Source organism: Cygnus olor, chromosome 11 (assembly GCF_009769625.2).
Source record: "Cygnus olor isolate bCygOlo1 chromosome 11, bCygOlo1.pri.v2, whole genome shotgun sequence".
Lineage (NCBI taxonomy): Eukaryota > Metazoa > Chordata > Aves > Anseriformes > Anatidae > Cygnus > Cygnus olor.
In genome coordinates, this window is record NC_049179.1 from 20,407,742 (window position 1) to 20,431,736 (window position 23,995).

At 39.9% G+C, this 23,995-nt stretch overlaps 1 protein-coding gene across 5 annotated transcripts in view; it reads left to right on the top strand.

The window, feature by feature from the left end:
- The window catches only part of MAP2K5 (mitogen-activated protein kinase kinase 5), a 130,045-nt gene that overhangs the window by 12,691 nt on the left and 93,359 nt on the right, over positions 1–23,995 (top strand). For all 5 annotated transcript variants that reach the window (XM_040569604.1, XM_040569601.1, XM_040569603.1 and 2 more), the window contains exons 4-8: positions 2,892–2,961; positions 6,437–6,477; positions 7,183–7,250; positions 9,671–9,719; positions 14,731–14,795. In XM_040569604.1, the coding sequence (XP_040425538.1) occupies positions 2,892–2,961; positions 6,437–6,477; positions 7,183–7,250; positions 9,671–9,719; positions 14,731–14,795 (293 nt within the window). The remainder of the gene's footprint in view (positions 1–2,891; positions 2,962–6,436; positions 6,478–7,182; positions 7,251–9,670; positions 9,720–14,730; positions 14,796–23,995) is intronic.

The following is a 23,995-nucleotide window of genomic DNA, read 5'->3' on the forward strand; positions in this document are numbered from 1 at the left end:
TCCAGTCCTGCTCGTATTCCTCACAACAAAAATGAAGGATTTTTTTTCAGGTGAAGAATGACAAAATAATGCTTTGGGATCACAGATCTGTTCCACGCAGGCACGACATTGTAAGTGGCAAAGCTGCTCTGAACCGTGCACAACCTTTTGTCTTTGGGTTCTTTGGTTTCAGAAGTTGACAGTAAGAGTGATTTCAGGCAGTTCTGGAATTACTTCAGAGTAAATATCTTCTATTATGCCTCTGCAAATGTTTTGGAATGGTAAATAAAGTTATTTTTCTGTTGTGCAGTGCAGTTAATTACAGATGGGCATTGAGTAGCAGTGGAGTCGCACTTCAGCTGTTGACTTGGATCAGTATAAAAAGGCAGTAATTTTTTTGACAGCCACTGATTGGAAAGTTGCTTGCAGCTTTCTGAAAGCAAGGGGTACATGCTCTGGATCAATAACTGGCAAATTTTCCATTAAAAGGAATACCTGAACAATGTTCCAAATAGCCACTGGCATCTTAATTTTCCATGGAAACCTCAAATGCTCATATGTGGAGGACAAGTCATTTTCAGACAATTTTTCCAGACTACTTGTTAACAGTTATTGCTGTCCCAAAAGGTTGACAGCTTACATGATTGATATTTCATTTACTTGTCATCATTGTTTGAGTAATGGAGAGGGCCACACTTTTCTCTCTCCTTTTTTTTTTTTTTGGTAAGAAACATAGCCTCGTGTATGTTTATTTTAGTTTATTTTTCTGGAGAGTATGTAATATCTGTTTATACTGTATGTATATGTCTTGACGTCATAGAATGCCACTAGTAAAGTGGCAGCAAAGAAAAGTTTGTGTTTTTTTTTTTTTTTCTTCAGCAGTTTTGTCCCCAGTGGAGCAGGAGATCCTTTCACAGCTCCGTAACTGCTAGGTGCTGGTGACACTTTTTTGTGAGGAGGTGTGGGGGCATGAGGGAGGGGTTGGCTTGTTATTTGTGACACCCCCCAATACAAAATAAGGCTGTGGGGTAGTCCTGACTCCTGAAAAGCCTCTTGATCCCTTCAAAACCGTGGGCTTTCGTAATTAATATCTTTGCTCTTTATAAACATATTGAGAGCACGTCTCAAGGAGTTATTTAAGATGTGGATCTGTTTGTTTACACACTAATATGAAGGAGATACCTCCCTCAAAAATCTTGTGGTGAGATTTTAGTACGGGAAGTGCTTTTAGCAGCAGGCATTGCACTAAATGTACACACAGGAGGTGGAGCTAGATGGATCCTTACGCCCCCAGCAATTTTCTTCATAATTATTTTTTTTACAAAAGAAAATTTCTTCCTATTTCTTGACGTGAATAAAACAAATAAGCAAAAAAACAAATACTGAAAAATGTATTTGTGCCAAGCCAGCGGTCTATTGTCACAGGTTAGGGTCTTTGCATTGTAATGGGAATTGTAAATGAGGTTTTGCACGTAAACTGACTTTGGTGTCCATCTAAAATCTACTTACTATAGTTCACATGTTTAATCCCATTATAAAAGGATGAAAAATGTTTTGTAACATTAAGCAGTTGTTAAACTTTTGCATTTTTTAAGTTGTGTAAGTAAAAAAAAAAAACAAACTCACATTATGGGAAATCATTGGTGTGAGTGAAATACACGTGCTCGATTCCACAGAGGCTTGGAATTTTTTTTCCTGTTGACATCCAGTCTTGCCACTTTGAGTAACAGTATCACAAAAAGGCTGGTAACAGTGACATTCTGAAGTCTTAGACCACACTCAGCTGGTGAGAATTAGCATGAAAGTCAGTGGAGCTACACTGATTTATGCCATGAAGATCTGGCCCACAGCCAGCGTGTTTGCTTCAAAGATGCTTGGTGATTGCAGAAGAAATGTGCTTTGTGATGTGTTTTCAACACCTAACACATCGTGGTGAGAGATGTGTGGGTTATAGACAGTAAACTCATAGCAGGGTCCATCTCCTGCCCTGGCACTGTTCTGGTCGTTCTGTTAAAAGTCCTCTCTGGTGAGCGCTCGCTGCTCCTCAAGGAGGAGGCTTGATACAAAAGGCTAATAAGGATTCCTTCTTATTTAATCCAAATGTTTATCTCATCACTAAATATCAGTGTTCATCTTCATGCCACATTAGATTTTTTCTGCCTTCCTGAGCCTTAATGTTCTCAGATGTTTTGGTAACGCATTTTGTCCATTCTTAGCCTTTCTTTATCTAAGCACTTTCCCTGCAGATTGCTCCTAGCAGTCCCTCTAGAGCCCAAGTGCTGTAGTCCTGGATCTACTGATATCTGCTCCGGCTTTCTAGCACCACTGTTCTCTGTACCCTACTATGCATTAAATGTGTACAGTAAGGGAATGCACGACTTCTCTGCTTATGTGGCCCCAACCGCCCTGCTTATGCTTCAGCATTGCAAATTCTTGGATAGCATCCAGGTTCTTTTCTCCCTTGGAGTTTTCTTAATTGCGCTTTTTTTTTTTTTTTGGACTATATTTACAGTGTTTCTTTGTTCCCGCATTTGCCTAGTTTTCCCAACTTCTCCAGGTGTGACAACTGCTGTGTTTGCTGTAAATGTTTCATTTGCTCGGTCTTCCGAATCACTCCCAGGTTTCAGGTGAGCCTGAAACTTGCATAGTTGGGCCGGGAACAGATCCCTGTGCTTGCGTCAGTACCATGCTGGTTATCGCTGCCCTTGGTTATGTTCTTCCCGTGCTGCTTGATTGTGTGAGCATTGCAAGTGGTAAGAAAGCGTTCTAAAGGCTGATACGTATGATGGCATTAAAAAAAAAAGAAAAAAAGAGGGTGGTGGAGAAGAAGTACAGTGAATTAAACAATCCGTAAGTGCACTTACTACTATTCATACGTTACTGAGTAATCTCTTTCTTTAATCTCTTTGCAGTATTACTCCACTGTAATGGAACAGCAAGTAAATGGACAGTTAATAGAGCCTCTGCAGATATATCCAAGAGGTAATGCTTAACAAATTCTAATCAACAATGATTATATCAGTAAACTGTTTCATCAACAGTTATGTTTTTGGGAGGTTTAAATGCACATAACATGATGTTTACCTCTTAATTTGGGTAGAAGAATTCATTATTGTGGGGAGTGTAGCGAAAACTACATTTATTGCATATAAAATAGCTAATTTACTGGAGTAAATTAGACTAACAAGATTCAGTTTGCATAGTACGTATTTACGTACATTTAAGAAACTCATTGGTGATGGTTCTGCATGTATTCAAACCAAAGCAGATGAATGAATTAAATTTTGGATACTTTGAAAGACTGAGGTTTTTAAATATATTTTTTGTATGTTAATATGTTTAATCATCCAGACAGACTTGGGAAAAGTGACTGTCACTATTCATTTTGAAAATGGGAGCATCCATCACAGAAACTCTGTGTGTGGCGTATTTTATTTGAGGTTTGGGTATTTAGCGGTGGTATCAAAATGATCACAAGTACTTTAATAGCTCTCCTGACCAGGGAAGATGTAATCAATTATGTGGGCTGAGGCAATTGAAAAATAGGTCATCTACATCCTGAGCAAAAATCTGTAGGCAGCTACTTAGGTTTCTGGGTATGCGCCACTCTCTCTCAAATCAAATAATGGTTTAAAAAAAAAAAAAAAAGCTAATACATTACATAATTCCACTGATTCATTCAGATGCTCTCAGTAACCAGTCTTTGAATCTGATTCTTAATTGATGAAACAGATAAGGTTTAAATTCTCCAAGTAAATCTCCCAGCAATAAATTAATTGAAATAATTAAAATTTTAACTCCTCTCACTTAACTGATATTATACAAATAATCATACTTTGAGTTTCCCAATTAAACATTCTAGGTTTCCATTACTTACAACTCTCTGAAGTTTGAATTGGGCAATTAACCAACAGTCTTCTCAAACACATGCTAATAAGGTCTCCAAAGGAGTCTGGGTTTCCTGGCCGTTCAGAAGGCTCCTATGGAAAAGAGACTCGAATGCAAGGGGAGCTAAAAGGTTTTTAGGCTCCAGGGTCTGATGGAGGGGGGCACCTGGCTCTGAGAGCTGCAGGACGGAGCACTTGGGGCAGTTTTTGGGAGACAAGTGCGAGGGCAGCTGTGAAGAGGGAGGCTGCCTTCTGTCCTGCTGCCCCTGGCCAGGCTGAGGTGCAAGGGTCTCAGCCTTCCTCCTGAACCCATCACTTTCTGTAGGTGGATGTTTTATTTATTACTGACCAGCGCTGTGTCTAAAACACCACCACTTGCAAGAAATAAAATGCTAGGCTTTCGCGTGGCCTGGAGAAACAACGACACGGTGGATGACCCAAGCAGGTGGGGAACCCTTCCTGGGAATGCAGAGCAGTTGGGTATCTCCCCTTCAGCAGGCGGTTCTCCTTTGGAGTAACTGGCTCACTCCTGGAGAACCAAGCAAGTGGACTCCTGCTCCTGCTGCTGGTTCCTTTTCTATTTGCTTTACATCCAAAGATAATTATTTTTGTATAGATTCAGAATTCATCTCCATGCTGACGAGGATATGATCCCCACTTACTCTCTCAGCTTATTCACCACTGGTTCATCTATGCACCCCTCCTCACAGGTAGCTTGCTGCTTACTTCTGTGAGTTGCTGTTTCATCTTTCCAAATCACCTTCTTAAAACACCTCATCTTCCTGTTTCTAGGTTAAAGCTTTAAAGCTGCCCTGCACTCCCTTCATACCCAGGCTGCCTCTAAGTTCTGCTGCTGCTGTTCTGCAAATTGAACAAAATGTGCCTTTCTGCATCTTTTTTCTTTTTAAATCTGTCTTCTGGCGTTTGAAGTTCTAGTCCTGCCTCAATAGTGAACATCCCAAATTTTGTTAGCACAGGCGCTTTTCTTTCATGCCCGTTTGGCTGTGCCCCTCTACACACTGCAGTTTGAAGCCTCATCAATAACATGCAGCTTTTTTGCCTGTATTTTAAGGCTGTCTGTCTTTAAGAGTTTTTTTTCACAAGCCTGCTCTGCCTTTGGGTCCTTTTTCCCTCTCTGTCTGTCTCTGACTTCCGAGGGAGCCTCCCAGTTGCTGCCTCCAGTCAGCTTCCAAAAACTCGTGTGTCCCACAAAGCCTGCTGGCAGTAAATGCCCATGTGCCATTCTGTGTCATCTTGGCTGTGCTGCACTCATATACTAATTTTAAGGTCTTTGAAGGGGGAAAATTGTTATTTAGTCTATTTTATATTAAAAAAAATAAGTTTGTTGCTATCAAAACAGTAAGAGCCAGAGTTCTTTTTTATACTGAAACGTGTATGCATATACACGAACACACATGCAGTACTGTGTATATATACACATTATATAATAGTACACATGACATATATATATATATATCACTTGGAAAAAATATATAGTATGCTTATGTGTATTTTAGAATAGTGTATTGTTTTCTGGTTGGTGGTTTGTCTTTTTTTTTTTTTCCTCTGCCCACGGTATCATAATATTTTTCTTCTTTAAGATGCACATGGTAATTTCTAATGTCATTTAAAGGCACGTGGCCTGGCTTGGCCCTAACTGATGTGTTTAATAACTATCATCTGTGTCCTTCTGACTAATAAATAGTTCTGTTTCCTGCTGTCAAAAATTGAAGTGAAATGCTTGTGCATCAGAGAAAGAAAAATCAAATTCATCCCTCCTCAGACAATCAATCAAAAGTGACAGGCCCTTTAACATACAATTTGTAGGGCACTGTAGTTTTAAAATGGGAACTGTCTGTAACATGTAGCTAGAAGCCTTTGTGGCTTTAACATTTGACAAAAGCACATCCACCGAAAGGAAAAACAAGGCAATATATAGTTCCAGAGACTTTAAGAAAATACTTTCTCCTCGAGTAGCATGTCCCTCTATAAACCCAGACATCGCAGTAAGATATCACATTTATGCATCTGTGGCCAAAATGTGGCGTTTCGTATTGCTTTCATCCAGTATTTGGTTTCTCGAGACTCACTGCTGTTGCCCCTGACATGTTTTTTCCACGTTAAACCAAACTGTCTGTGTTTGACAACATGACTAATTTATGACTTGTGGCAGCTTGATTCTTTTAAAATACATCTTGCAAATATTTCTGTTAAATGACAGAAAAAATACAGCATGTAAAAATACAGTGACATAAGATATTGATTTTAATTTGAATTACAAAAAGAATCTGATAATTTAAACCAACAGTTCTCCCGATTTTCATGTGTTTTAAGCAGAAATTAGAATTTATATTACATGGTGTCAGAAAGCTCTTAGCATTTATAAATGCTCACTCCTGCAAGTTAAAAATCCTGGTTCATAATTCCCACTCTGGGTCTTGTGAGGCACTTTTCAATCATTTCTCTCTGCTAATTTTGGTGTCACCCTCATTTCTTTTTAAAAGATTCATTTTGAGCAAATTTGTAAATGGCCCTGATGTGTTCTACAATTTAGTCAATTACTGTTTCAGCCTGCAAGCCTCCTGGGAAACGGAACATACATGGCCTGAAGGTACAAATTTCAATAATTGTTTCAGTAAAGTTAGATGGATTTGTAATGCTGTGTTCCACTTATTGAAATGTCAAATAAAACTGCACTTTCTTGAGCTCTGACAAGCAGATTTTTTTTGTGAGGGTGAGAGAAAGATTCATCTGCTGGGTGTTGGCAGCAATATCTATATATACAATTTTAATAAAAATGGAATTGTGCTGTTTTTTTTAACCACTGTTAATAAGGTTCTTAAATTTTAACATTCAGTTTATCAACTAATGTCTGTTCAAAGTTTACAAAACAAATACCACGTTCACTTGTTTTCAGTAATTTTTGAACCCACTGCAGTGACGTTCTTTTAGGTTGTTTGATTCATTCAGGTATATTTGCTGCTTCTGTGATCATACCCATTCTGAAATGCAGAACACTGCTAATATATTAAATGATTGTTTAGTTTTTAAATTGAGAATAAATGGTAGGCAAACCATCTCCTTCTTTATCTGTATTATTTAACTAAGCGTTTAATACGTAAGGATATTTTATTGTAGTCCATGAATTATATAGCCTGCTAACCTACATACAGGCAAGACCTCAACCATCGGCATGCCTAGCAACAAGCTAATTAACCTTCATAGCGAAATGAGAAATTCATGGCAAATTACAGGTTAATTAGAATAGTGTCCTCTGAACACAAACGACTGATAAAGATTCTTTCCCTGCCTGCAGGTAAATACACGAGCAGGGTCTGCTAATAATAGCAGTTCGGCAGTCTCGGATTCCCTTCCAAGCAATAGGTAAGAGTCAAGAACGGGAGCATATGTTTTGTTTTGTTTTCTTTTATTAAAACAAAATGGAACCTTGTGTGCAGTAGTTACCAACGATAAGCTTGATGTTGAATAACTTTCTCAATATGACTACTGGGCACGCCGAAGTGAAGTGGGGAAGACGAAATTACCTTGATTCATGGATCTTGTTAGACTCATATTGCTGGTTGTTCAGGAGAAGGATTTTCTGCCAAAAGAAATATGTCTGTGCTGGGTATTTCAGATGGCTTTGTTCTTTATAAAAAACATTGATATACTGTTTGTGGGTGAGCTAATTTGTTTTAATTGATCTCATAATCACTGTGTATAGCAAGGTCTGTATGTTCAGGTCTTCATTGCTTATCTCATTAGGATTCTTTGATTTTAAAATTTGATACCCAGTTCAGTAGGTTTATTATAGTAGGAACGGATTATTTTTTTTGAAAAATCTGAACAGTTTAGGTGCCCTTTTTCATGTAGTTTCAGCAAAGTTTTTGAGTCCGTCTCTCTGATTTCAAAAGCCATATTAAGATCTTAGAATGCAGGAGAACTTCCTTTTTTCCAGAGATCTGTTAGTAAATACTAGAGCATAAACTCACTTTTATTACATGAATTACAGGAAGGTGTTATATTCGATATTGATGTTTAAAATATATATACATATATGATTTTAAAAAAATGCACAAAAGTGTGTAATATTAAAAGGAAATAAGAGAAGTCTGGCTCCTTCTTCATATAAGAGCATATTTGAAATGTGGGAATAGAAACCTCCAGAGGGTCCCTTCCAACCTAAATTATTCTATGATTCTAATAAGCATAGGCAGAGTGATACCACGTTTAGCTGTGCTTCAGCATGCCGCTCCCTTTTGTCTCTCAGACCATTTTGAGAAAACCTGACAGAGATGAACGTGATCAAAGAGGCATTTGTAGTGCACGAAGCGTGCCCGGTTGGTGAGGTGGCGGTGGTGCCGCGCGAATCCCGTCCTCACGGGAATGGGGGGACACGGCGTGCAGCCTGGCTCTGGTACCACTCAGACCACTTCTGGCGCCCTGCTTGGTGGCTTTGCTAACTGGAGATAAAAGAAAAAGCCGGTACCAAGTGGAAATCTCCTCTGGCAAAGCTTGGCCCCGGTCCCTAGAGGCAGGTTTGCTGCGGGTTGCGGCGTTGAAGATCCTAGTCGAGAGTAGGAATGGCTTTGTGCAGTCCTCCTCCCCGTCTGTCGTGCCACTGAACTAAATAAAGCTCCTTTCTGTCGCTGCTGTGCTTTGGCTTTCAGTACTTCTTGTACTTTGAGCTTGTTCTGAAAGTGCATCGAAAATGAGGCTTCTAGAAGATTCTTGTCACCTTATGTGGTAGTTAATTGCCATTCCTTTTCCAAAACCTTCTGCGCTACGAGTTCTGTTTTTGAAGTAATTGAAAGTCTCTCTTTGTTTCATGTTCACAAATTGTTAGTCATGAAAGATGACAAGATCAACTTATGTTTCCTTGGAAAACTTAATTTTTCTTTAAAGTAGTCGTGGGAACAAGAGGCCTATTAAAGAACAAAGCCAGCAAATACGAAATCTGTGTTTTCAGAGTTCTTGTTAATAATGATCTGTGATCAAGACACGTGTGTGTGCCTTTCAAGAATATATTATTTTGTACTTTTCTAAAAAAAAAAAAAAAAAAAATTGTAATAAGAGCAGAATGCCTCTTTGAGATAAGTTTTGCAGAGATGCTGCTCCCCAGGCAGTTTGCTCTGTTGAATGCACAGGGAAGGGATTTTGTCAGGAGAGGAGGTGAGGTGGTATTTTGGGAGTGGGCAGACGTAGTTTAAAGCCATTACTAATTTTACTTAGAAAACACACCAGGCTGAAAAAGAACAGGGGCTGCAACAGCCAGTTGACCTGGAATGGATGCACATGATGATCTGGACTCATCCCCCTTCAATTAGGTAGTGAGGCATCATCAACGGCGTTCCCTTCTGCTGAAGTTTTATAGAAATTGTGGAGGGATGCTGCCATTGTGGGTTTTGAAACAAGACAAGATACCTGAAAGCTAGTTGTGAACCCTACTCTTTCTGTAGTTTTTGAAACATCTGGTCCAGGAGGTGTTTTTTTGTTTTTGTTTTTTGAACTGACAAACAATAGGTTATATCTTGAAGGGTAACATCATTACACACCTAAAAATGCTAGTTTGTAAAGGTGTAAAATATATTGATTCTCTCAAATATTCATGCTTCTCCATTTCTGCTGTGGACAATTTAAGGAGTGGCTATACTGAACATCACTCAGCATTGCTAAAGTTAAATCTGCTCAGAATATGTAACCGTGGACTTAACCTGATGGCTTGTTGTTCGGTATGGCTGTGGTCCATTTTATAGAGTGAAATGGCACAATCGTTAAAAATAATTGCCTCTTATTTTTTTCAGCTTGAAAAAGTCTTCTGCGGAGCTGAAGAAAATACTTGCAAATGGCCAGGTAGGTGCAGTGAGTTGGGTCTTGGCTACATGCACATCTTGTTACTGCCTGGTACCGCAGTGACTGGCATACCACAAACAGATGGAGAGATGCTTACTGCTCACTTAGTTGTAGTGTGTTCTTTTAATACAGAACTGGAGAGACCATGAAAACCTTCATGATATGAATGAGTTATGTGTCCTGATTTACTTTGATTGGCATAGCAATTTGCTTCCCATTTCTCAAAACGTGCTAATCAGATTTAGCTCCAAATAGATTGAAGTACCTCACACATGTTGCACTGCTGCCACAATTTCAGGGAAGAAAGTTAATCAATTTTGAATAACTAAGTCAACTGCTCCGCTAGAATGACCTTCGTATTTTTAGGGCAGTAGATACTTAAATATTTAGCAGGTTCCTGTGAGGAACTGCTCTGCAGTATTTGCAACCCCCTTATGCTCTAGCTTCTTTAAAAAAATAGGATGAAAAAAAAAACTACAAGCCTAAAAACAACAACAAAAACCAAAACTGTAGAAAGCTGCCTTGTTACTTTCTCATCCTGCTCCAGGCATTCAGATTCTGGCACCAGAAGTGAAAGGTTTAATGTAAAAGTTGATGGACAAGTGGATGTCCTGAACAAATGGAGCAGTCATTTCTTACTCATTTTGAACTGAGCATCTGGGCAGGCTCACAGTGGTATAATGACTTTAAATATACACCATTAAATTAAACTACCTTAAAAGAATCCCAGATTCTTCAGTAGCAACATAAATATATTTTAATGTTTGTCATAGTGAAAGCCCTTTGATAGCCTTGGAGGCAGGCACCTGTCCATTGCGATCAAGCTTGCCTATTAGGCTCTATTGACTGAGACATCTGTGTCACTGCAAATAAAAGACTCTTATTGATTTTCTTAACTGCTGTTCACTTCCCCTCCATGTTTCGAAGGCTGAAATCTTAATTATCTCAGATGCGTATTCAGTGCCTTCACACAATGACCTCTCCAAGCCTCATTGGCATTTCATGAATCAAGTAGTTGTAGTTGAGCGTGTCAAGAAGATAAAGGCTGGTCTTCATGCTTGTCCTTCAGTATCACCTGTAACATTGTGGTCTAATAGATGAGAGTGCCCCTTTAAAATGTGAATCTAACAGCCCAGTATTGCAACCTTGCCTATTTGGCACTGAATCCTTTGAATACAGCTTGGAAATGTATTTTTAAGCTTGTCAGCATTCCTTACATGCAGACATGGTTTAATATTTACAGATCTTTTCTGGGTAGATTTGTTAATGTTTCAAAATATAGTTAAAGAATTTAGTTCTATGGATAACTTAAAATTACATAAGTAGCGGTAGCATGCTTCTGAACTTTTAAAATTAAATGTGATAGTTACTCCAATATTCCCTTCTGGATTTTTTTTAAGTAGAATTCCTGAACATGAGTAAAAGCCATTTTCTTGTGATTGCATCCGTAAGCTGAATTGGGCATTTTATTTGTTCTAAGCAATAGAAATGAGTACGTTGTGTGCCCTGCCATAGTCTCTTACAGGTTTCTTCCTGTGTAGAATTTTAGAAGGATATGGAAGAACCAAAAATCTTACATAAAAAGTTGGTTAAATACAAAGAAAATTCAGAACAAATTTTAATACTACCTTCTATTTATCCTGCTCTTATGAGTTACGTACTACTTTCTGTCAAGAGAAAATGCATTTTGTTCTGCAAAATCTGGGCATAGATCCGTAAGTGGAAATAGGTTGCTAGTCGTATCTTTAACTTTTCCTCCTGTTGGGGGATTAAGTCATACTTATCATTACTTAAATATGGGCTGGTCTATTATTTTTTATTATTTTTGGCAGTTTATGCTTTCAGGCATTCATAATGATATCCCTCTAGTAGTTTCCATTTAGGTTTAATAAGGAATTCATATTAATCATTAAAAGAAGGGGACATGATTCTTCAAGATAATCAAATATTGACAGGTTAGAAATAGCTTTCTGCCTAGGTTCATTGATATAGGTGATGTGATATAAATATTTATTTCTTTTCTGTCACTCAGAGTAAATGCCACCAATTGATTCAGCATTGATATAGTGTCAACAGTTCATAAGAAACATTTGACTGGCTTGTGTTTTCCGATTAGTCTCTGCTCTATAAAGTGGGATTTACTAAATCTCTTCAATTGTCTGCTCATAGAGTGTGACTGCTTTCTGAAACCATTATTGCTTCGATTCGTAAAGCAAAGGTATGGCTGTAGGAGTTTGCATCTGTCAGGCCTCTACATATAAAATAAGGATTAATTGAGCATTTTCTTTTTAATGATTTACAAGAGATGGACGCTGATTTCTTTCAAAAACAGCAGGTATAAACAAGGGACGTTTTGTTTTCTGATCCGTAATTGAAGTCTGTTTTGCTTTGTCATTAATTTCGTTAATATTGGCATCCAATCAAACTCGGTTTTGCAGGTTTAATATTCCAGGCCATGCTGTCGAGTTCGTTGTTGTTATGTTATCATTTTATAATTGAGAGTCCACTTTTCCCAGTAAAATAAATAAATCACAACATGTTTTTGGCATCTTTATTTGAGCCAGTAAATCACACTTTATCTCTCCAGCGTTTGCTGGCAGATGCTTGCTCCACCCGTCTCCCTATTTCAGCCCCGGTTTGTGGTCGCTCCGTTGTGCTGAGGCGGCGGGCGATGGTCCTGGGCTGCCAGCAAGCGAGAGCTGCGCAGCATCGTGGTGAAGAGCTGCTCTTGGCAGTGGCTTTTAGAGAGTGGTGTGAAGGAAATAGTCTTTTTTTCACCGGTTAGCAAGAGGGAGAAAAGAGAATACGCTTTGTGTCTCTGGTTCTGCTCAATTTGTTGCTTATAACTTGTGTAACTACAAAAAATATATATACTTTTTTTTTTCCCCCCAAGAAGCAAAGATACAAGTATGTTCATAGCATTGTGGACTCATTCGATTTCTCTTAAGAGTTTTGTTCATAGGAACATTGCTGGGAATATAGAAAAGAGACATGTTTGTTGTTACCTCAAAGACTGGAGAGTTAAACTTATCTAGCTTAGGAGAGCAGAAATCCTTAAACACTGTATGTGCTTTAGATTGATAGCTGTTGCAATCTGAGTGAAATTATTTTTAGAAAAAGGGACTCAATATAGCTTCTTTACATATTTTAAACCCCATCAAGAATTACTGTTCCTTTTGAAGTATCTTTTTTTTTTGCACTTTTTTTTTGTATTTTCTGATTGATGCAATAAACAAGATAGTTTCCAGTAATAAAATACATTTTTATTTTCACCATAAACCTTGATACTTGAATGGGCCTTTTCATACCATCTTAGGATAACTGGCCCAGGTTTAACTACAAATAACTAATAACGCAGAGTCAATTTTGGCCTTGAGGTATTATTCCTGATTTTCTCAGAACTTGGAGATTTTGGCATCACTGGAAGAAATGCAAAGGAGAAAAATATTTCCTCTGAGAAACGAGCATGCTTTTTATTCAGGTAGTAAAAGAACAGAACACAAGTTTGAGAGTTCAATGTTACTGTCATTAAAACATAATATTTAATTGATTTAAAATACTCCATTTAGTACGGGTAAGACAAGCTGAGTGTTGAATTTAGGGTATGTCTTCTTGTTACCATCACTTCCTTGTTCCAGCTGAAGCCAGGGGCAAAGTTCCTCTTATCTCCTCTGACATCCTATGAAAGTGGATGCTTAAACGTGGCTACGTAACTGAAGGGCACATGTCCCCGCTGAATTTTAAAAGCCATTTCAGAAGTTGGATAAATACAGATAGTTAGCTTATGGCAAGCTCTGCATGGCTCTCACCACGGTGCTAGTGGTACTTGAAATAGGTAATTTAAAGCTACCTCAGATATGCTTACGTGGTCTCTAATCACATCAATGATAGCAGATCAGACATGTCATTAGGTATTCGTCTGGATGCCTTTTAACACAAAAATGATAAGTCTTTAAGCAGCTATGCCAACTTATGTGGAATATTTAACTCGGTATCCCAGAAAATATATAATTTACAGAAATAATTTGACAATTTGTTAATAGATTACTAGGAAAATATAATTTAAAATTGGGAATTGCCTAATCACCTACAATGAACAGGCAGCGGAGGAGATCACAGAACGTATTCTGCTTAAAAGATCTCTTTTCAAGTAGGCATGTTCCTTACAAAAATGTCTTTAGTGATTTTTGAAAAGGTGGTTTAGCTTGAAAAGCAGTATAACCGTATTTGTGTAGAAGAAGGTTGTATTGTAGTTTTTCATCGGAGTCACTCAAGCAAGGTGATGTATAATAAGCTTTTATAAAAATGTATATTACACCCTGAATTCCGGCATTTCCAGTGCATGGTGTGCTAGTATCAGGCTTCTGTTTGAATATTTAAGGATATCATCATATCTGGAGAGTTGTGCCAGTGAGCAGAAAGACTGAAGTAAGCAATTTGTTTTGTATCTCAAGGAAAATTACTTTTTTACTGGATAGTATTTAGAGACTCTTTTTATTTCAGAATATTTGCATTAGTTAACAAGTATGTAAATTAAGCACTGCAAAGCAGTCCTACTGGTAGAGCTGTCATTCAATTAGTATCAATGATGCTGATTCCAGAATAAATCATGAACTTTTCTGGCTATACTTAAGATGACATTTTTGTGTTGGATTGTTTCCATTCACCTCCAACTTTGGCTTTGGTTATGTGCTGTTCTGGAGACCCTTTTCCTATCAGTATCTGTGACCTGACCCTCTTCAGCTATATTATATCATTCCATTTTGACACCTTTTATCAAACTTTAATGAAATGACCCAGGCAAACAAATTGTCATTAAACTTTCCATCACTTTGTCCCTTGGTATCGTCTTTTATAAATTGGACAGCAAATGTTGTATTGATCTTCTCGTTCTTGCAGCTGAACTTGAAATGACCCAGACTGCTTGTTGTTTATGGCCTAGAGTTGCTTTTCCTTGACATTTCCATCCACAGCATGACATCTCTTTTGTTTTTCTTTCTTTCTTGTGGAGATGAATGAACAAGACATACGGTATCGAGACATCCTCGGTCATGGCAATGGAGGCACAGTCTACAAGTGAGTGCTGAATTTCACTTAAAATTTTTGAAAATAAAATTTAACATCCCTCTTATTTTCTCCCCTTTATATTTGTAGTGAGATGTATGTGGGCCTTTGCTGCTGTGCAGAAAAGACTATAAAATAAATTCTTAATATAAACTTCTTAAGAATTCTCTTTACATATTTACAAGGTATCTGCTTTTGGGTGCCATGAGGGCTGGTGCATTTTTATTATCTTTTTAATACTTGCTTTGAATCCCTCCTGGGTAAAAAGTTAATGGTTCACAAGTGGAACTTGAAATATCCTGAAGCATAATGAATTGCCTTCAGTATTTGCAATACCATTATTCTTGCTGGCTTACCACGCCCTTTGCTCGCCCAGTACTGAGAATGACACCAGTGGGACGCGATGACACCGTTACCCTGCCTTTCTCTGGCAATTCAAAATTAGTAAATACCCCTTTCTCTGCTGCAGTGACTTCCCTTTCTTATAAGCAGCTTCACATGTAGGCTGATGAATATATTAAATGATAAACTCCCCCAAATTTTGGTAGTGAAGCTCATACCCTGCAGCCAGTATTAATTTTAATATTGTAAAGATTATAATAGCAGAGATATAGTTTTCTCGACAGGAAGGTCTTTCTCATGCATAGTGCAAAGTTTAAACTACATAATGTAATATCTGGTACTTAATAGTCTGCAGTGGTGTATGAAAAATATTCCGCTAGGAATTAAGAAATCCATACTATGTAAGAAAGCCCTGAGGGAGTAATAAAGGTTTCCTCTGGAGAGCTATTTACCATATACAGTAACCCAGCATCCCATTAGGATTTTGTTTTTACCTTAGACATTTTAACTTTGACATTAACGTTTTTTTTAAAAATGTTTTAAAAGCTACAGTGCATTTAGTTTAACTTCTAATTGGCTGCCAACACTGTGAAACAACTAGCTTTGGTCTTCTTGCAGAACTTTTAATGACAGTGGACTTCCAAAACCTTCAGGGGACAAAACTAGTACTTGAGTGGATTCTTCAGAAATTAGGTTAGCCTTGCAGATGGGGTGAAGCTCATTCACATTCTCTTGTAGAAAGATATTCCTAGACCAAGCAATTGGCAGAATCCAAGGTCCTTTGCTTACTTTATTATAAGAAAGATTTAAGAGAGAGTGTTGAACGTCACAGCTAAGTCAGTGACTTGTTGATGTTTTCTGGTTGAGGGAAGGTTGCTTCCCTTCCCCGTGTACTGATGGCAGCTCCAGGAGCGGTTGTGAGCGGGAGAAGCATCACCAGGGAGGGCCGTGTGCTGCGATCCCTCTGGAAGGCACTGGAGGGCTGTTTAGGGAAGAGAAATGTTTTCCTCTTAAAATGACTCTTTTTAGTAAGTCTGCAAGAGGGATGAAGGAACAGAGGTGTGAACATTCAAGTTGCAGAGGATAATGGCGCAAGAGGGAACGCATAATTCTTCTGGCACTTCTACGTTGACTTGCTGCATCATGTGGGCTGATGTTGTGATTAGCTTCGTTAAGTTTTTTGAGTATCACAGTTGCTACAATTTGGGAAAGTCAAATTTTACCTGTAAAAGCATGAGCCCTCTTCTATATCAGGGAAACACTGCTACCTGTCTCTTCCCTTTTTATAACATTAACATTTTAAATTGGCAGTTGCAGTGACTTCACAGTATTCTCTCCAGTGCAAGTGTCATTCTTCACAGCTCCAGGGAACGTGTGCCATTTTTGTGTGGTTAATTTGCACGTTCCTGAAGTTTGACTTTCTTTGCGATGTAAATTACAGGAGAATGCAAATATGAAATATTTTGTCCCCAAACCGGGCTGCTACAAAGCAACGCGTTCCTCTCGGATCCTCCCAGATTTGTTTCTTGTGTTGGATTGAAGAGTTGTACCGATTTACTCTTTCGTCTCTGGAGAGCTGCTGGTTGCCATTGTTGGAGGGAGTTGGCATTTACGGTGCTTTGGAGCAAAGCAGACCAACCTTCCCGTGCTGGAACAATCGCCCCTTTGTGCAGGGGAGCCTCTTCTCCCTTGCCAAAGGAGCGTCTTGTGCTACACAAGCCAATAAGAAATTGCAAAATGGAATACTTACAGGTAGCTGGATTGCGCTAGTCACAGATAGCAGCCCACATATATTTTATTCCAGTAAATCAATGAACATTTGTCAAATAAAATTAATTGCAAACGTTTGGCTGTTTTCCTCTTGCAGCATTCCATGCTGCCGGTTTGTTTCAGGAGAGGCTGTGTGTAGTATTGATTTGAATCTAAAGAATGACTCTGTGTATGTGGTATCTTTTTTTTCTTCCTTTCTTTCTTTCTAGCTCTTTATACTAAGTCATATCCATTATGGCAATGATATATTATCAGCATTCAGCAAACAAGATAGCGTGTCGCAGGTCGCTGAGCAAAAATTTTCAGCCTCTCTTTCCATGTGAATTAACTACTATTGAAATAGTTTATTGAGATTGAAGTATTGATCACTTCTCATGCTAACCTTGGCTTAAGGGGGGAGAGGAGAGGTGGTTTTGTGCTCTTTGGACGACGCTATGTTTAGTTAGAAAATGTATTTCATTTATTTGGGTTCTTTACAGCTGCAACTGTTTTATTGCTTGGAGAAGAGGTATCTTAGCTTTATTTTTATGACAGTATAATTATACTTTAGAAATACACTTGATTACTGTGTGTAGCAAAATTGTTCCAGTATATTGGCTTGGCCAATATTGCTATACAAACAACTTTTCAGTCAATTGAGTCTGGTAAAAAATCAATACTTTATAGCAATATTTTTAGTGAGAACTTGCTGAATCTAAATGTTTTTCCTTTTTTTTTTTTCTAAAAAGAGAAGGGATTTTATAGTTGTCTGACTTGCTGTTTTTCTCCTCCTTTTGATATGCTATTTTCTTCATTAAGGAATGATAGAAATTACAGAGTTGCATGTGGCAAATTTATTTAATTGTTCTTGATCTTGGGTTGTTTGTATACTCAAAAATGTGTGTGAACATGAAAATGATCCAAAGCTGTATATTCAGAAATTATCTTGAAACACACTAGCGATCAGAAAGCAGGAATTCCTCCACTCTGTCTCGAGTAAAGATCGTCAAGAAAGTGATGAACTCTGCCGCAACAAAGGCTGAAAGCACCCCAGTACCTTCCTCTTCCCTCTCCCAGCTTTTGCAGTTTGTTTGCATCATTAGCTGGGATTTCCAGTTTCCGTGGAGCGTCCTAAGTCCAGTGCTGTGAATTCTTGGAAAATCTCAGCTGCCTTTATCTCACGGAGATTCACACCTTGCTGTACGAGGCCGGCCCGGGACTGTTGCCCTGGTGGCTGTACAACCTTCCAGCTTTGCAGCAGCCTTTCTAATTTTTTATCAGCTAATTTATAGAAGTTGGTAGGATGGAGAATGGACTGGCAGGGCTGCTTCGCGGCAGAAGAAAGCACTCATATACCAGTGCATCTAGGGTATTTACTTAAATTGCTTTTTCAGAAAAAAAAAAATAATTCACTAGCATATCCAAAAGACATTTAAAGTCTGTGCTTCTCTGCTGCATCTTTTAGCTCCATCAGTGGCTGCAGAGCTCCGAGAGACTCCGTTTTGGTCAGATTGCTCCGTTACTTCAGTGAAATAAGGTTCACGTCTTGATTTGTGCTGTGATGTATGCGTTCTGCCAGTCTCAGGAGTAGCCACGTTAAATTATTTAGAACCAAAATACTTAGCTGTGCATATTTTGCATCTAAGTATTGCACAGTAGGTCTCGGGCAGGTAATTATGGCATGAAGTGTCTCTCTCACATGGTATATCGAAACTGGCACTGTTTCCTTCCTTTATACACAAGCGAAAAGAATATTTTTCTCTTACCTAATATTTTCTAGTCTTTTCTTTGTAATTGTAGCTATTGAGAAGGGAGATGGTCAAGGAACTCGGTTTAGGGAATAGGACATAGTTTTGTGTGCCTGGGCTTTTTTTTTTTTTTTTTGAGTGTTGTGTATGGTAGGTAATATTCTGGGTTCTGTTAGCTTGCAGCTACTGAAGACTCTGTAATGCTGCGTGTACTGTAATAAACATAAAGGCTCAATGATGCTGTAATTAATTTGTGAGGTTACCTACCATTGGGGAGAGGGGGAAGAAAAGGGAGATTCAGTTATCTTAGCAAGGTGTCGTGAAACTAGACAGCTTCACTTAACTTGAGTGATGGGAAGAGAGGTGGCTGTTGATGTTGTGCTGCCCAGAGGAATGGCTCAGCTAGGGAAAACAGGGATAAATGCGGAAGCTTAATTTGTTCGAGCAATTTACTTGAGCAACTCTGCTGTTTGGTTGAGTTGTACGTTCCAGCATCTGCCCGTTTCTTTACTCTATCTGCGCCAACCTCGGGGTGCCCCATTAGCACGTTAAACATAGCGCGTGGCGAGACAGCTGCGAAGTTGATCTCTCTTGCAAGACAGCCTGCAAACTGCTTTGCGAGTGCATCGCGGGTACATTAGCAGGGAAATGTTGTCACTTCTGGAGAGAGGAAGTGGGAGGTGATTTAGCTCTGTTTGCGGGAACGCTGATGGAATTTGTCATTGTCTTGAGGAGCTGTGGCTCTGCGAGGTTTGCTTCTTTGGCAAGATGCTGATGGTTTTCCAGCTCAGGTGCTGTCACAAAGAAGCTCCCACAAGAGGGTCTCTAGTGCAGGTTTGGTCTTCAGAAACAATAACTGTCTTTGCACCTCATGCAGAGGTTGCTGAAGCCAGCCTGACCTCAGCAGAGCCGTCATCTTCTCGGAGCCCCCTCTGTTCTTCTCAGCCTCCATTCACTTTTGGTTTTCTGCGTGAGTCCACAGCACGGTAAGAATTCACCCCATCTTGAAATACTTCCCTTCACAGGCTTTTTAGCACTTTTTGCCAATGAGACTGATGTCACTGTCAGCACACAGCAGAGTAAATGGAGATATGAACTGATTTTTCCCAAGAGCAGCAAACGGAGCCAGCACCCGAGCCCAGGTCTGCAGCTTCCCAGCCCCGAGCACCGCCACCCAAACCGTGCTGCCTCACCTGCGTCGTGCATCCTGCAGGATGGTCCTGCTGCCTTCCGTAAACGCTGCCTGGCCTGGTGTGGTGCTGCGATGCTGCTCTGAAAAGGGAAATGCAGGGAGGTGAAGTGTTTGTTTGGTGCTCCGACAAATCTGTGGCCGTGTGGGCTCTGAAGCTCGTGTCTCCCTGCAGTCCTGTGGAGACCTTTTCCTTAATTTCCTGTCCCTGACCACATTCATTTTCTCTTTCTTGTGGTTACTTTGTCTTGGTTTATTCACACTGAAAAGCAGTGTAGCGATAATAGCAGGGCAAAGTTGGAAACACCCCACAAAATTTCTGCGTATTGTCATTGCAGTTTAAACAAGACTGACCAGTGATTGCTGCTCGCTTGTTTCTCTTGACCCCTGCTATCACTCGCCTGCCTCATAAAATTTGTTATGCACAAAAGTGCATAAAATGAAGATAAAGTACCTCCTTCAAGACTGACAAAAACCATTCCTTTGCAGAATGGTAGCTGCAGTGAAAGTAAATAAATGAATGGACAGCAATCACAGCCTAGTTGATGAAACTGTTCAATTAAAGCACAGGCATTTACATGGTGTAATTTCCCTAAATTGCCAATGAGCCCCTTTAGACACAACCAGTGTTCAAATTGATTTCAGCATTGATTTTGGCTGAAGCTGATAAATTTCTGCTTGTTAGTTAAAGTAATTTTGCAGAAGACTTTGTACTGCAGTATTGAAGTGTTCATTTAGCTGATGGTTAAAAGAGGAGTTATTTACAGAGGGTTCTACTGTTGTTCTGAGATGGGACAATTCCCCGATCATCTTTTTACTTTTAATTTTTTAAGCTTCAGTATACAATCAATAGGTTATTGAAACTGATTAAAATGTATCCAGCCAGCTGCCTATGGCTGTTTAATTAGAAACTGGATGATTCTTAAATTAAAGTTGGTTTGTTTGCATTGCATGTCCACGGCTTGCAAGATGAGGTGAATAGTAACCCTGAGAATTTAAGTTTGCTCTTGTTGCTAGTGCGTGAGGAGCTGTGTGAGCACAGTGCAGCTTGCATTGAAGCTCACCCCGATGCAGGCGATATCAGCTGCTTCTGGGTTACAAACAGGAGGCTGCGTAGGAGAGAATTGATGGAATTTGCCACAGCCAAGTTACTTCAAGCCGATAGTTTCCGACTGTTCCCTAATACACAATGCTTTTGTAAATATTGCTTTTGCTTACAGAAATGGGTGTGAGATGACAAGGGACAGAAGAATGTGTATTTATCTAGAAATCCTTTTCCGCCATTATACCAGCAATGTTGTTTCCAATTTTTTCCTTAATCTATGTTTGATGTCTCTGTAAGAACAATGAGTATAACCACACCATCAAGGCTGATGCTGAATTTTTTTCCCCATCTTTTCACCCCAGATTCTTCCAAAATGTTCACTCCAACTGCTAGAAACTAACTGCTGTGCTGTTCACTGGTCTGCATGGTGTACAAAGGTTAGCCCCCCGTATCCGTTTCTGACACAGAACCACCTTCCCCGTGTGTCACTACAGCTGTAGTAACGGTGCTGGTGAGGAGCAATGCAGAAACTGCCCTCGTGTGCTGCCTGTCCTGGTGCAACCTCAGCGCGGTCCTGCAGTGAGCTGGGCGCTGTGACATCTCGGCATCTGTGCCCTCAGCTGCTCCCGGGGCAGGAGACCTCTTGGGGTACGGCTTTATCTAGTGCTTGGGGGTTTTCTTTTGAGGATTTGTTTGTTCAGTACCGTGAATTGCGATGGGTTCTTGTTTTTTTTTGTTTGTTTGTTTGTTTGTTTTTTCAAACTTCATTCCACACTCGTTTGCCTCTGGTTCCTAAAGGGCCTGTTTGTGGGCACAACAGAATTACGGTGCTGTCTTGGAAATGTGAGCTCTGTCTTGATTAAAACTTATGAGCAAGCTTCCTACCTGAAACTGAGCCGTGATTAGAAGAAAACTCTATTTCAGGTTATTACAACGAATGCCTAGAAAACTTTTCCTCCTTGGCACAGTTCTCTTTTCCAGCACTGGTCTTTGCTGCACCGCTTTGTGTTTCCTTAGCAGTTGTTACGCACGGACACATCTCCCGTGAACACATGGTTTGGTAATGCAGCAAATCCAGCTTTAGGTCTCCTTGTGGAGAGATGCAAGCATCGACATTACCGTTACCATAGGATGTGACATGCTTTTTGGCTCACCCTGTTGATTCAAATGACCTCCAAAAATTGTGATGGGTTTACTTTGTACTGCAGGCTGTATGCTGTGTCGGCTAATGCCTGTCCATGTCAGTGTAACCTTATGACTGCTCTGCTATCTTTTGTCCTTTCAGCTAGTTTAAAACCAGCAGCTGAAATACATTACGGTGTCTGCATCTGATCTGGTTTGGTCCTGTGGCAGCAAGTGAGCTCGGACTGGCCATGGGGGGACACTGACGACAAAGCCCTCTCCGTTCAGTTCTTTGTGTATGGGTCTGCCCCGGGGAATGGGAACCAAGTCCCGGTGGGATGGGTACAAGGAGAAAGGTGTAACCCAGTTTTTAAAGGATGACCCTGAGTGGTTGCAGTGGAGAAGGAACACTGATGTAAGTGGGAACAGATGGAAATAGGAGTTAGGTTGCAGAGCAAAAGAGGTGAGGGATTCATTCTGCTGTGCTTCGGCTTGGATGCCAAAGCCTTCTCATCCCCACAGAGATGGGTTAAGTGAGATGTTTTGCTGTTCTGCATTTTCTTTATGCAGCCTCTAGTGCCAGTTTTGCTCTTTGTAAAAGTTTAAAATTTAGATACAAGTATTTTGGGTTTGTTTTCTAGTTTAACAACAAATCATTTTGCAATCAGTACTCAAGCATCTGTAATGGGATTTCAGATAGTGGGGAGGTTGGCGTAGATTGCTGTTTGAACTAGCACAGTCCCCATAAAAGCTCCTTTTTACAACTGCTGTGCACTTTGGATTTCCTGTTTTAACAGCCAGAGAGGCAGGCTAATGTGTTTGTCTATTGCAGAAGGCAACAACTGTCAAAGTGTTTATTTCCTAGAAACAATTTGAATCTGTTTCTTTAGATGGCCATCAGAGTACGTGACAATTCTGTCATTAGGCTGCCAGAGTCTGACCGGAGCACGACAGACAGTAGCAGTACTTGGAAAACAGAGGGGGGAAAAAAAGGAAAAATTACCAGTAAACCAAATCTGTGGGTGATTTGCTGCATATAGTTTGCAGCTGGTGACTGGCATGTCGTTCTGCAATGCATAACACTTAGAGAATTGTATTCATCGTGTGCAACACTGACACAGTGATTTTGCTCTAGGTTATTTCTCATAGGGCAGGAAAATGCTCAGTTTGACTTCATTTAGTGCCCTTACATCTGAAGGTGCTGCTTGTTAACAACCGTCACTTTCTGTGTTAAGTTCTAGCTCAAATAAGAAGCCTCGTGCTTCTCTGTGTCTGTTCATTCCTGGTAGAAACTCATTCCTGGTAACTCTCTGAGGTCTTTTGTGAGCGCGCCCTTCTGTGTGTCGAGGAGCACTTCTCTGCAGTTCATCGGGGCAGTGCTACGGTGAGCTGGTACGGATGTGGGGAAATGGAAAGGTATTTGTGGATCTTGTTAAGTGAAAACATATCTTCACGTTTTTTAACGAACATGTTAAACAGATGGACATGCATCTGCAAGAAAGGACGTGAAATATTTACTTTTATTTTTACTTTTCGGCCTCTGTTTGCTGCTTGGCAAGTTCACAAGAAGACGGTGCAGCACAGGATCAGGCTGGAGAAAGGCAGGGAGGGGATCTCCATCCTCGAGACTTCCAGCGCAGTGCTCGACAAAGCTAGGGCACCCCTGCAGTCCTCCATGGGGTAGGTGGTGCTCACAGGTCCCCTGCAACCAGCTTTTCTGCGGTTCTGCAGGAAGCAGCACGTGTATTAAAAGCATCCTTTAGCAGAACGGTAAGGGAGACACCAAAGTTTTTTTGTGAGCCAGTAGGACTGCAGCAGATCTACGTTTTCGGCATTAGCCATAAGTTTCTGCAGTGCCTCGACTCCGGGTAACATTGCCTCCCTGCTTCCTGCAGTCACATCACTGATGTGACAGCACTGTCAGTATATCATTTTGTCATATTTGCTGATGTTAGTTATATTTCCAGGAAGGGAAGGGACTGACTCATTGGCATAGCAGACAGGTCATGGCTTTCCC